Here is a 15,719-nt window from a genome sequence, read left to right on the forward strand (position 1 = left end):
AGATTCATTAGAAAATGTTAGTGTGAAGTTGTTTAAAATAACCAACAGCTTGGAAAATGTAATGTAACTCCCAGAATGGTCATAATGGATGGGGCATTCAGATGGATGTTTGTCCAAACAGTAATCTTCTCAGGCTGTGAAAAAAACCATACCCCACCATTCAAATGTACTTCCTTTGCTTTAACTGAAGAAAATATTAATAGTCTTATAAAATATGAACAATAAAAAATGGGAACTAATTCACAGGCTTTCCTGAATAAAAGCCCGGCCACAGAATGACTGCTCCCTGCATCATGTATCAGCCCACCGCTCTGTCCTCACTGTATTTATTATTGTGTTTTTAACAGATGTTTTAATTGTAACTTGTTTAATCCTGTTTTAAGGGGGGGAATTTGGGATATAAATTTGTAAATGTGGATTATAACGTGTTGTAAGCCGCTTTGATTGTCCTGTCACAGAAAAGCGGGATATAAATAAGATTTATTATGATTATTTTATAAAAAAATTCTGAACAAGTCAAACATTCAAGCAGACAAGTAAAAGAGTAAACAAGGTATAGAATGGCAAAGTGTTCCAGTGGTAAGAAGAATGGTGGGAATAAGTGAGAACTGATGGATAAAGAAAATGGGGAATGATGTACTGTGTTTTAGAGGAAAATGGTAGTAGATGAGTAAAATGTCTGAAGGGGTCTGAATATAGAAGAGTAGATATACAAGTGGGAATGTAATAACGAAGGTCTTTCAAAGCTAACAGAAGAAATTTAAATAGAATGTGAGAAGAGAAGTTGGTGATTTATCAGTATCTAGAACCTGAGTGACTAATGAAGGTGATCAGACCTTACCCATAGCTTTATCAGGCTTAGTATAAAGAGACTGCACATAACATAGAATAAAAAGCAGTGACACTGACCATGTGATATTATTTTTTTCTGTGGTAACTTTTTTTACATCCATACCAACGAAATCAATTTTTATGATATAATTATTGTACCTTTCAATATACCCATAATTTGCTTTAAGTAATTTGGCTGAGTCGGGAAATTCTAACCTACCTCTTGCACTGAAAATATTATCTGTGTGCAAAGCAGTTTCAATTTATTTATAGTTACTTATTTGTTTATTTACTGTATTTATACCCTGCTCTTCAGCCAGAAAGACTCTCAGCATTTTAAAGTTGCTAGATTTGGATTGTAGGCAACTATGTCCACTCCACTGACTGAAAATAGAGGCTTCTATGAGCAGAAAGTTGGCAAATTATCATTTTCTTCTGCAGACTTCCCTACCCTCTGTAGATGTGTGGTGAGCACATGGTCTGCAGAGGGAAGAGCCAACAAAAAATTGTTTCCTCTGTCCTTTCATTCATAGGAGCTGCCACTGGATCAAAGAACCTTCCATCAGCAAAGAGGACACATTCGGATAGTCCTTAGAGCTGTTGTTTTTGCAACTTAGGGTTCAACATTGGTGGTTACTTGCACCTAACTTTCCTCTTTACATGTAGCAAAAATGCCTAGAATTCAGAGGCATGTTAGTCAGGAAAATCAGTATGCAAAGGGATCTTGTAGCACTTTTGAGGCCAGCTGAAGAGAAGTTGGAAGCATAAGCTTTCATAGACTTGAGCCAACTTCCTCAGATACATGGGGTAGAGTGAAAAGTCTAGGGACAGACCTGTCTAGCAATCTGTGCATGGGAATGTCCATAAGAATGCAAAACTTTGTGGGTGTGGAGATGAGGTGATATGTTCAGTTTTAACCATGGCCATTGGAGAAGACAGGAGGAAGGATGTTGCCCAAAGCCAAGTTGAATGGATAACCATAGTGGGTGTACTGGGATGTAGTGTGGGAACCAAAGAGAAGACATGATGAACTGGCCAAGACAGCCCACATGAGACTGGGGGGGGGGGGGGTGTTAGCTAGTGTTATGTTTATGCTAGGAAACCATTGTCTCTGTTCAACCCACTACTGATAGACTACAGTTTGTTGATATATTCCAGTTCTGCTTAGACTAAAATACCAAAGTCTGTAAGCATGTAAGCAGGACAAACCTCTTAATGTTTTCAGAAAAGGAATACACAATGACTTTTTATTTTATGAGGAAGTTAGAAAACACTTATATCATGAAATTGTTCTTTACAAAGTCCTGTGTTAATTCTAAAAGTTACAGACACGGTAAGATTTCAGTTTTTATACAATGAAACATCTCCATCATCATACCTGCTCCAATCAGTTGCAAACACAAAGTTTTTCAAACAAAATTTTGCTGCTGTCCCATTCTCCCACTCCTTGAATGAATGATTACATCACTTTGAAATCAATTTAAACTTTAAAAACCAGCTATGGTCACACCACATGGCAAGATGGCATTTTTAATAGACAAAAATTATCCCAGAATATATAATATAAATAATGTTGTCACATTGCACTGCTGTGTCTGCCCCATAGATAATAAGGGCAAAAAACAAATAAGAATGTGTTAGGGATGGACTGATTGAGACTCTGAATCTGTCTAGTACAAATAATTCTCACTTCCTGATTTGGGGGAAAATACACCATCCCTGGTACTAATATACTTACTTTCTTACTGAAACCAACAGGAGGGGAAAAGAAAGAGAAGAAAAAGAGAAGGACTGGTAACAGGGGAATGGGTAGATGGAGGTAGGTAGGTAAAAAGGTGCTTCTTATTCTTTTCCTGGCTAGCACCAGCCTATCAGAGATGAAGGGGAATAGTTTTTCCACTATGAGGGCTCCCTTTTTCAGAGAAATGCTTTATAAATGTATTACACGTAAAACCCAATTTATTTAACTCAATACACAAGGTATGCATTTAAAATGGAATTTTGCCCCACAGCATTGAGCATTCTATAAAAAATTTCCAAAAAGGAATTTTCTTCTCCAATTATTGCCAATGTTTGCATATACAAAACACCAGCACTGGAATATATTAAAAACAGAATTACAGCATTTTGGGGAAAAATATCCCTTGAATTTTTGTGTGGATACCAATCAGAAGTGTGAGTTGTGGAGAGTTATGCTGCAGTCTGAGATCAAATAGTGAGCCAGCATATCAGGAACAGAAATGGTCAACTAGACTACTATGTTCCAAGTGAATAGTAGCCACCACTACTAGAGATGGGTAATCAACTTATTATTTACTTGTAATCTCACAAAGAAAGCCTGCTAGTAGTGGTATATTTAAACACACACCACACATATAGACTATCTGCTTGACTAGTTCTGTATTTCCCTGATGAAAAAGATTTCTCATGTTATGGAAGTGCACTTTTTCTCTCATTAAATAACTTTTATTTTTGGCTGACTCCTAAAATCAGTCATTTATAGAAAAACAACTCTGATTTCTCATTTTGCAGGAAAATATACAGACATTACATTTTTTCTTATTGACCATGTGCATCAAAGTCCATTAAGAGTTTTAAATCCTCAAATTTTCCAGAATCCATTTTTTGATGCAAAATTTGTATAGTGTTGGAAGATCATAAATCTTTTAATGATTTCTGGGAATGGGAGAAAATGAGATTTTTCTAACAATTGAGGGAGGAAAACACATCTTTAGTTTTGACATACTTTTCCCCATTATTCCAGAATGTGAGCATGGAAGAACTATAACTTCAGGCCCCTGACTACACTTCGTTTTTTCAGGAACATTTTATTAAGATTGTTTAGAATGGAAAGCATACAAATTGACACAGTTTAATCATTCCCTCCTCCTATGAGTGGAAAATGTTCCCCCGCAAAGTGTTTTGATCTATAAAAAAAATCCAGCATGACATTTTAAAAACATAATTTACATATAAGCAGTGTAAATAGTAAAGATCAACAGAACACGGGTTCACACATAGACTTGCTTTCAATATTTACAAAACTTTGTATCTTCCTTTGTTGGTTGGTTGGTATGAATTTTGCTGTAAAAAAAAAAAAGAGAGAGCATGCAGTTAATTACATGTAGTTGATAATGTACTATAACATTATAAAAATAGAAACCAAAGAACATAGGTTAGATGTAGAGTTCTGTGAAGAACTCCATGAAATAGAGGAGAGGGAGCTGTACTTTGCACAGATTCCTTAATTAGAATGCTTTGTACCCCTGAAAAAATTGTTTACAATAGCTGATAAAGCCTCAAGAAACAGTGTATGAGGTGCCACTGGAGTCTAAAGGAAAATAACTGAAATCACCTACATAAATTATGAAATTTTATTTCACTTACCAATCTGATTAGCTCTTCTTTGATAAGCCGAGTGATTTCTGCCTTTGCTTTCTGTACAGCCAATTCATTGGCACCTTTAATTAGAAAAGTAAAAAAAAAGAAAAGAAAAAGAAAGAAAGAAAGAAAGAAAGAAGAAAAGATAAAACATTTACATGTGTCAGCAATGCACAGTGATGAAGCTTAACACAGGAGGCAACTGAAGCAAGTTGTAGCTGTGGCAATAATAATTCAATAATGCATTTTATAACCCATAATTAATAAACACCACACTGCATTGTATTATATAATCCACAAAATATTTTGTAGCAGGGTGGAATGCTTAAATCAAACCAATCCTATTGAAAAGAGACAGATTTAAAGCAATGGTTATATCAAGTTTCTCATTTGCAGTTCAGATATGGTGTGCCCACACCACGTGTGGACACATTTTACGCAGCTTCCAGTGTTTTTAAGATGTAAGTACCTACATTTATTTGTTGCTAGATAAAATAAATATCAATAACTTGAAAATTAAGTAGGTCCCAGAGCTCAGATAAAAGTATAGATATGTTACAGTCATCATATTTCCAATTAATAATAATAATAATAATAATGATGATGATGATGATGATGATGATGTTTATTTCTATCTTCTCACCTCTCCCAATGGATCGAAGCGGGATCACAACAAGATTAAAATTACAATTACAGCATTAAAACCACAGTTAAAATAAAAGCATAAAAACATAAGAGCCTAAAAACATTAACGGGGGCAGCTGGTCTCGTTCCATACTAGTGGTCTTCATAGTAGGTCAGGAGGATAAGCGCTGCGGAAGAGCTCTGTTTTTACTGCCTTCTTGAAGGTTTCTAGGGATGTAACAAGGCAGGTCTCCTCTGGGAGTCCATTCCAAAGTCTAGGGGCAGCTATGCTGAATGCCTTTAGGAAAGTAGAAACATGTTTGGATGCTGGTATCTCCAACAAGTTCTTCCCACTTATTCTAAGAGTGCGGGGCGGATTGTATAGGGAGATGCGTTCCTGTACGTAACTCAGACCCAAGCCATGTAGGGCTTTAAAGGTAATAACCAACACCTTGTATTGTGCCCGGAAGCTAATTGGGAGCCAGTGTAGATCTTTCAAGATAGGTGTTATATGGTCATTTTATCTTATACTACGATAAATGATCCCCTGAAAGGTCTAGATCTCAACAAGTACAATAACCTGCCAATCCCCTGGCCAGAAATGTCAAAAGCATTTCTGCATCCAGATTTAGGCTCCACAATTCAAAAATGATGTTGACAAGCTGGAGTGTGTCCAGAGGAAGCTGACCAAGGTCTACAAACCATGCCCTATTAGGGAGCTGGGTATGTTTAGCCTAGAGAAGAGAAGGTTAAGAGTTGGTACAATAGACCTGTTTAAGTATTTGAAGAGGTATTGGGTATCCTCCATATTGAGGCGCAAGCTTGTTTTCTGCCGCTCCAGAGAATAGGACCCAGAGCAATGGATGGAAATTACAGGAAAAAACTATTCCAGCTCAACATTATGAAGAACTTCCTGACAGTAAGGGCTGTTCAACAGTGAAACACACTCCCTTGGACAGTGGTGGAATTTTTATAGATGTTTAAACAGAGAGTGGATGGCCATCGGTCGGGGGTGCTTTAATTCTGTGTTCCTGCATGGCAGGGGACTGGACTGGATTTTGGTCTCTTCCAACTCTATGATTCTATATGCAGCACATAAAGATTTCACACAATTTATAATGCTTGCCATAAAGTCAGCAGGTATTTTCCATGTCTTCCAGCTGAAGTATATTAGGTGGCTTTGCAAGAGAGGGCTTTGACTTTAAAACTCCTTTGCCCAGAAGCTCTGGTTGGTTCTCTCCACTCCTGCTAACTCAATGACAATTCATCATGTTGCTGATTTAGTTTATACTTTCCAGTGTTATGTTATTTTATACTGGTTGATAGGTGTCTTAGGAGGATTATTTTTGGACTAAAAAGCAGGATAGCATTTTAAAAGATATCATCATTCATACTGATAACAAACTGCCAGCAGAAAGGCAACCAAGTTAGAAAAAAGAACTGCTTGACATGAAGCCTTTGTTTGTCATATGGAACAGATGAAACACTAAGTGTGCACTCAATTGTAATGTCCTTATTATCTGGAAGCCCTAACTTCCAGTACAATATCTGATACTCCCTGAAAGTCTTTAACACTGCAGGAGAAACCTTCCATGTCATTGGAAGGGCCAGCTCTTAAGGTCCAGTGAACTCTCAAACAGGAGACCATAACTCTTCCCTCTCCTGTTTTACCACATTTATAGCAGCAGTCTATACAACCACTTATTACAGATGGGAGGCTGAGGTGAAGGCAGGTTTACTGAACATTTATTTAAAAATTCAAAGCTAAAGGAAGATTTCTTGTTCACTCTGCAGCTGTAATTGTGTACAACACTCATACCCCCCAATCTTATTCTGAGTGAGGTATACCAAAATTTCAGTGGACATAGAAATATATTTTCTACATAGGATCTGACTGTTTTGTTGTTAACTGCACTCAAGTTGAACCTGGCTCATGGTGACCCTGTGAATGAGACATCTCCAAGACCCTCTGTCCTCCACTGCTCTGCTTAGGTCCTGTAAATTCAGGCACGTGGCCTCCCTGATTGAGTCTATCCATCTGGTGTGTGGTCTACCTCTTTTTTTATTACCTACTACCTTCCCAGCATTATTGCCTTTTCTAATGAGTCATGCCTTGGTGTGGCCAAAGTATGACATCCTCAATTTGATCATTTTGGCCTCTAGGGAGAGGTCAGGCTTGATCTATTCAAGGACCAATTTATTTGTCTTTCTGGCTATTCACAATATTCTCAGCACTATTCCCCAAAACCACATCTCAAATGAGTTGATTTTCCTCCTATCCATCTTTTTTCACTATCCAATTCTCACAACAATACATGGTGATGGTGAATATTTGGATATCACAATAAATGCAAAAAAACCTTACTTCCAAATTAATGGTGGATTTCTATTTATCCCAGTGGGACTGGGAAAAACATGGTTGGCAGAGGAAAATGAGGATGGTCTCTCCTTAGCTAAAGCAACATATCTGCTTCAGCAGCTGGGTCAGCTCAACAGGAATTAGGTCTTTTTCAGGGGATGGGAATACTGTGATCTGTATCAACCCCTGTTGAGAACAGTTAAGAAGGTGCCTAGGATAATCAATAAGCAAGGCACTGATTCTTGTCTGGGTGCCAAATGCCTGTGGGGCCATGTGTAATCCTGAAGTGCTTCCAAATCTAGGAACCCATGATTTTACTGCTATTTTAATTTGTTTTTCTGAGCATTAGTCAAATAAGGCAGACAAAATAGAATCATGCCTGCTGTGCTCGCACAAAGATGAGGGCCTTGTTTTGTGACACCTTTAAAATGCCAATACTATTAATCTTTACTTTCTCTTCTTGCAGTGAAGAAACACTGCAAATATTTTTAGACATTCAAGCTGTCAGAAGGTCTGAGGACTAAGGGGACCACATGGCAAATTGCTGCAGTTGTCTGTTGGACAGATGAGCAAAGTAGCTTTTGGTTGACTGACAGAGAGGTAGATTGCAAACTTGATTTCACAAGCACAAGGTGTTAGGAAACTACCACTGTAACTAGGCCCTTCCTTTTATATATCACCAAACAGGTTATCAAGGGTTTTGGTACCTCAGCAGCAGCCTTTCTTTCTGATAATGATTTTGGAGGGTCTGATCAGCAGTACACTCTGCGAATGTAGCCGATCAAACAAAGGCCTCATCATGTTATTCCCAAAGCAATTCACTAATTATGCAAATCAGGAAACATGTAAAATGACTCTCAGTTGTAGGGTTTTGTAACCTTGCCATAGAAGTCCCCCCCCCCCCATGTGGTCAGGTTTGTGTCAAAGTTAGTAATGCTATAATAATAAAGCGGATCCTTTCCATCCGTGGGGTTTTGGTTCTGCTGCCCCCTATGGATGGCAAAATATGCAGACAGCCCAGACTCATATTATTAAATGGCAAGAATGTGTGCGCAGATGCATCAACATATTTATGTGGATATGCTGCTTCTGAACAATATGAAACGTGGCAGCCTGTACACAGCCAAACCCACAGATCACCAGCCCACTGTATGCTGACTGAGTAGCTAATTACTACAACAAATGTTTATTTTAAAAACTTCTTCCATTACAGGAAATCATTACATTTTCACTTCTTAAAAAAAAAAAGGTAGGATACCATTCCCAGTTATGGAAACAACAAGCAGTATGTGTGAACTCATAAAACCACAGAATCATAAAATTGGAAGAGACCACAGAACTGTGGAAGTAAATCTTTTCACAGGAATACTATTCAAATGGTTTGTGTTTGTCTGACATAAAAATATCCTAAGTGGTATTTATTTCACCCCAACTGAACTGTACCCAGTACTGCCCAGGTCCACACCTAATATTTCTGAAGGGGTCTCATGAAGCATAGTGTCTGCCCACACTCTTTTACCTCAGGAGTCTTACGAGTAGGGCTCCCATCCCCCCCTTTCCCTTTAAACTACAGGAAACTTAGTAGCAGTGTCTGTCCTGGTTTCCTCTTTTATCCCATTTGCAGTATCTCAGAGCCAAATCCTCTTTGCTAGCTGAAATGGTAGAATGGTATGGTCCAGGTCTACATCTCATCTACCAAAAAAAACAAAAAAAAAAAGGGGGGGAGGGGGGTTCCCTGGAACCATTTGTTTTTCCAACACCCACCTCAATTCCTTTACCTCAGGAATCTTATTTAGAGAGTGCTCTATCTTTCTTCCTTCCTTTTGAAAAATATTAGAAATCTTAGCAGTAGTGGCTTAGCCTACACCTATTTTCTAGCCCCTTTAGAAAATTCCAACTTTTCCAAAGGTGAGTTATAACAACCCACGTTTTTTCTTTTAGAAAACTCTTCATTTGGAATATGGCCCTTCCTACTTTGGATGACAATCAAAAACACTGTCAAATTCTGAAGAGTCTATAATAATGCCTGGTAAATTATAGCCATCCTGTTTTGCCTGAAAGAAGCCTACTCTTTAGAATTTTAATTTCAAACTAGCCACTGTACTTGGGAGACAACTTGACACCTGAACAAATTTTAAGAGGTCTAGCATGATGTCTTGATGAGACATGGCTGCCCAAGACACAGCAGCATCCTCTTATATATATTACTCCAGACTGATTCTGACATGGACATTTTCTAGCATGGTTCTAAGAGGAAGTGTTTTAGTGAAAATTATCAATAATACTCACTCTCAATGGCCAAATAAATTTTTCGTTCTCCTTCCTTGGGCTCTTTGCCTGGAGGAAAGTATGTTCCTCTGATTGTAATGGCAGCTTCAGAATATTCACTTATTCTGTGCAGTGCTTCCTTTGATGTTACCTTCCACCTAGCAGTCTGCAAATAAAAAGGAAAAGATCTCAAGTATTAAATCTAAAAGAAGTTAAGCAAGATGGTTTCACAACAGAGTCATCACATATCAAAAAGGACAGCGTATGTTATTTTTGTTTTGAACTCTCTAGAAATTCATTTTGGGTGATAAAAAAAGGAAAATATTTGATTATATATCAGAAGTATGCTACAAACCTATTACGGAAAGATCTCAATTTGATTCATGTGTGAGGTTTCAATACCAATTGTTTCCAATAACATTTGTAAAGTGTCTTTATTGAATTAAAGAGATTTTTTTCTCTGATAAATGGCCAGAAAATTGTTACTGTGTCTCATTACAGTAACAATAGTGTGTGTGTGTTTTAATTTGAAGAAGCCAAATTATAACAATCAAACAAATGGCTGAGACACAAAAACTCTCTAACTGGATCAAAAATATTACTTGATAGCAACAGGAGTAACCCAAATGAAAATAGTTACAAGGAAGCAACTACACAATTGTAGGAATGTTAGGCATAGATATACAAGAACGTGCGCAACAGGATCAAGAACATGTGCTACAGAAAAGTCCTGGTGAGTCAGGAATATAGTGCATACCAAAACTTTTGAACTACAGCCCCGTGCTATACACAGCCATTCAAGTATGATTAAACAAATAAATAATCCTTGCCTGTGGGAAATCATTGATCTCCAGTTCTTCCTCATATCTTTTAAAAGATTCATTTTGTCCCCCTTCCTGTTTCTCCTCCTCTTGTTTCTCTATTGGCACATAATTGAGCTTAGCATTGATCTTCTCTGCCAGTTGCTCTGCAATAGTCTTGGCTGATACAGTTGGAGCCTGAATAGTACCTCCTCTCAGGATAGCATTCGTAGCTTGCTGCATCACATCCTGTAATAAGGTATTTAAAATAAAAACAAAACCTACTTTCAGAAACTATTGTTGCACAAGGTAATATAATGATAAACATTGGACTTAGGGTCTGCTTAGTATACAAAGCAAACTAGCTCTGATGTTACCTCTGAGAACAGCAAAACTAGACCACAATTTACATATATGTAAAGAATTTTAGAGTTTCTGCTTTCACACTGAATTATTTCACACATCACTGTGTTTTAATGGTTTGAACCCCAAGCTTGCCCTTTTGTGTTTTTTTTAATATTTTTAATTTTATTAAATTATCTTAACATATATACAGTGTTGCATAAAAGCTTGCCCTCCTGTGAAAGCCAACAAAAAGGGAAGAGAAGGTGACATTGGTCAGTTCCGTCTATTCCCTTATACACCCCAGCACTCTATCTTTGCTATCCCAGAGGATGCCCTAACCCTCTGGAGCATGCAACATGCAGTGGGAAAGGGGAAACAGTAAAAGTTGTCTCTGGTTCTCTCCCTACTAATGCTAGTAGAAATATCTCATAAAACAAGTTCTGCTCATGGGAAATTCAGAGGCAAGTATCTGTGTATGCACTAATTGTTTTTATCATCTATTAAGAGAACCCCCAATAGCCAACTTTCATTTCTGCATGAGCTACTTGCTGATCTGAGAATAAAAAACAAAGGCTGAGATGACACAAACATGATAACTACAAAGAGTCATCTGGCCCATCATGTCATCCCAGGAAGGCACAGCATTCCAGCAACCCTAACCTAAGTGGTAGAATTCAAAGATACAGCTATGTTAGTCTGGAAAATCAATATGCAAAGAGATCCTGTAAATACCTTTGAGACTAACTGAAAGAGAGAAGTTGGTAGCATGAGCTTTTGTAGAATTGAGCCTACATGCATCTGAGGAAGTAGGCTCAGGTCTAGGAAAGCTCATGCTAGTAACATCTTCTCTCTTTCAGTTAGTCTCAAAGGTGCTAGAAGATCTGGTAACCTAGGTGTTATGGTTATAGCAAAACCAAACAATTCTGATATTCACAGTAAAGTCTGGAATCATGTATAAAGTTATCAGAAATGTGGGGCTTGTCATGTAACCAACAGAACTGCCACAATTAACACTGCAGATAAAAACCACTGCTGTGAGCATCTACAGATCAACGTGTGGACTATATTCTGTCTTTTGTTGGGGTATGTCCATGACAGCTTAACAGTGGCATAGTTCTCATAACAATTGTTATCTAATTCATCAATAGATCACCAGGTGGACCAATGTCCCTAAAGGATAAACAGGGATGTGTGTGTATGTATACATATATGTGTCCAAATATGAAATGGTGTATTTATCCTGTGTGTGTGTGTTTTAAACAAATAAAATGGCACAAGGCCATTTCTCTATGCATTTTACTGCTTCCAGTATTCTTCTCCCCATTTTAAATACTGAAGCTGAGGTGAAAATAAGAGTATGACAACAAAACACAGGAGAGGCTTTAGGTCTTATTATCCACACACTCTCCAAATCCTTCCCACTCTGCATGTGAAAATGGCAGACACATGCATAAACATGTATGCTCCTCCACTGTGTTTAGTTTAAGTACCAAGACTTAACAATGTAGACAAGGGATTATGTTTTGCAAAGAAGTGCAGAAGGTGAATCATTAGCAACCTCTTGCCCACTGTTGTGCATGTTTGTATCTATATTTTTAATAAAAATAAATAAAAATAAAAATTTTATTATATTGCCCCACCTCTTCCTACGGATTGAGGCGGTGTTACAACCTGATAAAAACATACAGTGCAATCATAAAATACAACAGTTCCAATAAATACATCCAGTTCCTATAAATATATCAGTGGTTAAATACAAAGAGTCTTCTTCAAGGGGAACGTCCTAATCAAGCTCAGGAGGGTAGGCCCGCCGGAAGAGCTCTGTCTTGATTGCCTTCTTAAAGGCGTCTAAGGTAGTGATAAGACGGATCTCTTCCGGCAGGCTGTTCCACAGTTTAGGGGCAGCAGCAGTAAAAGTTCTTTGGGAAGTCGTGTGCAATCTGGTAGATTGTATTTCCAGCAGATTTTCCCCAAATATTCTGAGAGTGCGGGGCAGACTGTGTCAGGAGAGGCGCTCCTGCAAGTAACTCGGGCCCAAGCCATATAGGGCTTTAAAGGTAATAACAAACACCTTATACTGCAACCGGAAGCTGATTGGCAGCCAGTGGAGTGATTTTAAAACAGGAGTTACATGGTCAAATCTGGAAGTACCAGTGACCAATCTGGCTGCCATATTTTGAACCAGTTGAAGCTTCCGAACTTGGCACAAAGGTAGCCCTATGTAGAGTGCATTACAGAAATCAAGACGAGAGGTTACCAGTGCATGTACTACTGCTTCAAGGTCTCTCGTTCCAGGCAGGGGTGCAGCTAGCGTATCAACTGAAGTTGGTAACAGGCACTCTTGGCTGTCGCGTCAATTTCAGGTGACAGCTGTAGTGACGAGTCCAGGAGTACTCCCAAGCTGCAAACTTTGTCCTTTAGGGGGAGTGTAACCCCATCCAGGACAGGTCGACAAATTTCCTTCCTTAGGCCAGGGGTACCTATCGCTAGTACCTCCGTTTTCTCTGGATTCAGCCTGAGTTTGTTTTCCCTCATCCAGTCCATTACCAACTCAAGGCAGGTATTCAGAGGAGAGATGCCATCCTTAGTCACTGCAACAGTCGGAGACATAGAGAAGTAGATTTGGGTGTCATCAGCGTACTGATAACACCGCACCCCATGTCTCCGGATGATCTCTCCCAGCAGCTTCATGTAAATGTTAAACAGCATGGGGGACAGAATGACGCCCTGAGGGACGCCAGATGTCAGCTCTCTTTTTGAGGAGCAGCTGTCCCTCAGCATATCCATCTGGAATCTGCCTGAGAGGTAGGAACGGAGCCACTGGAGCGCAATGCCCCCAATACCTAACTCTCTCAGGCGTTCCAGAAGGATACCGTGGTCAATGGTATCGAAGGCTGCTGAGATGTCCAAGAGCACCAACAGGATCACACTTCCTCTGTCGATGCCCAGACAGAGATCATCGACTAAGGCGACCATGGCTGTCTCAACTCCGTATCCCACCCTAAAGCAACTGTGAAATGGGTCTAGATAATCGGCTTCATCCAAGACAGTTTGGAGTTGGGTGGCAACTGCCCTCTCGATCACCTAGCCCAAGAATGGTAAGAGACTGGTCTGTAGTTATTTTGAATCAGGGGGTCAAGGGAGGGTTTTTTCAAAAGCAGTTTAACCACTGCTTGTTTAAGTTTTTCCAGAAATTTTCCCTCCCTGAAAGATGCACTTAAAGAAATACTGAGTGTGATCCCATGGTCAACAATACTAAAAGAGAAGGGAGTTCAAGATGGATGGGAGCTTCTAAAAAGGGAGACACTGAAGGCACAATTTCAAACAGTTCCAGTGAGGAAGAAAAATGGGAGATGTCTCAAGAAACCAGGATGGATGACTAAAGAACTTTCAACAGAGCTAAGTTTTAAACAGGACATGTATAAGAAATGGAAAAATGGGGAAATCACCAAAGAGGAATTCAAACAAATAGCGAGCCTGTGTAGGGGTAAAGTCAGAAAAGCTAAAGCGCAGAATGAACTCAGTCTTGCTAGAGAGGTTAAGAACAACAAAAAGGGCTTTTTTGGGTATGTCCGCAGCAGAAGGAAGAAGAAGGAAACGGTAGGGCCACTGCGTGGAGAAGATGGCAAAATGCTAAAAGGAGACAGAGAAAAGGCAGAATTACTCAACACCTTCTTTGCCTCAGTCTTCTCAGAAAAGGAAAAGGGTGCTCAACCTGAGGATAATGGAGCAGAGGACAGAATAGGGGAATTTCAGCACAGAATAAGTAAAGAGATAGTAGAGGAATTCCTTGTTAATCTAAATGAATTTAAGTCTCCAGGACCAGATGAACTACATCCAAGGGTATTAAAAGAACTGGCAAATGTAATATCGGAGCCATTAGCAATAGTCTTTGAGAACTCCTGAAGAACAGGAGAAATCCCAGCAGACTGGAGGAGGGCAAACGTTATCCCCATCTTCAAAAAGGGGAAAAAAGAGGATCCAAACAATTATCGTCCAGTCTGACATGAATAACAGGAAAGATTCTGGAGCAGATCATTAAACAGAGAGTCTGTGAACATCTAGAAAGCAATGCCATAATCACAAAAAGTCAACACGGGTTTCAGAGAAACAAGTCATGCCAGGCAAACCTGATCTCTTTCTTTGATAAAATTACCAGCTTGATAGATGAAGGGAATGCTGTGGATATAGTATATCTTGATTTCAGTAAGGCCTTTGACAAAGTTCCCCATGATATTCTTGCAAACAAGCTTGTAAAATGTGGGCTAGACAAGGCAACTGTTACATGGATTTGTAATTGGTTGACCGACTGAACGCAAAGGGTGCTCAACAATGGCTCCTTTTCATCCTGGAGAGAAGTGACCAGTGGGGTCCCACAAGGCTCTGTCCTCGGGCCAGTTCTATTCAACATCTTTATCAATGACTTGGAGGAAAAAATTGGGGGAATACTTATCAAATTTGCAGATGACACCAAATTAGGAGGAGTAGCTAATACTCCAGAGGACAGGATCAAGATTCAAAATGACCTGAACAGACTAGAAAACTGGGCCAAAGCTAACAAAATGAAATTCAACACAGAGAAATGTAAGGTACTGCACTTAGGGCGGAAAAATGAAAAGCACAGATATAGGATGGGGGACACCTGGCTGAATGAAACTACGTGTGAAAGGGATCTGGTAGTCCAAGTAGACCACAAGTTAAACATGAGTCAACAGTGTGATGTGGCAGCTAACAAGGCCAATGCGATTTTAGGCTGCATCAACAGAAGTATAGTGTCTAGATCCAGGGAAGTAATAGTGCCACTCTATTCGGCTTTGGTCAGGTCCCACCTGGAATACTGTGTCCAGTTCTGGGCACCACAATTAAAAAAGGACATTGAGAAACTGGAGTGTGTCCAAAGGAGAGCGACTAAAATGGTGAAAGGTCTGGAAACCATGCCCTATGAGGAACGACTGAGGGAGCTGGGGATGTTTAGCCTGGAGAAGAGAAGGTTAAGAGGTGATATGATAGCCCTGTTTAAATATTTGAAGGGATGTCATACTGAGGAGGGAGCAAGCTTGTTTTCTGCTGCTCCAGAGACTAGGACCCGGAGCAATGGATGCAAGCTGCAG

General features: G+C 39.3%; 1 protein-coding gene across 3 annotated transcripts in view; it reads right to left on the reverse strand.

Moving 5' to 3' along the window:
• Window positions 1–2,047: 2,047 nt before the first annotated feature.
• Window positions 2,048–15,719, reverse strand: part of DDX46 (DEAD-box helicase 46) — a 46,829-nt gene continuing 33,157 nt past the window's right edge. For all 3 annotated transcript variants that reach the window (XM_042449623.1, XM_042449622.1, XM_042449624.1), the window contains 4 exons: window positions 10,294–10,512; window positions 9,485–9,629; window positions 4,219–4,292; window positions 2,048–3,915 (listed from right to left, as the gene is read on the reverse strand). In XM_042449623.1, the coding sequence (XP_042305557.1) occupies window positions 3,868–3,915; window positions 4,219–4,292; window positions 9,485–9,629; window positions 10,294–10,512 (486 nt within the window). In that variant the 3' untranslated portion in view covers window positions 2,048–3,867. The remainder of the gene's footprint in view (window positions 3,916–4,218; window positions 4,293–9,484; window positions 9,630–10,293; window positions 10,513–15,719) is intronic.

This window comes from Sceloporus undulatus, chromosome 2, assembly GCF_019175285.1.
Source record: "Sceloporus undulatus isolate JIND9_A2432 ecotype Alabama chromosome 2, SceUnd_v1.1, whole genome shotgun sequence".
In the NCBI taxonomy this organism is placed as follows: domain Eukaryota; kingdom Metazoa; phylum Chordata; class Lepidosauria; order Squamata; family Phrynosomatidae; genus Sceloporus; species Sceloporus undulatus.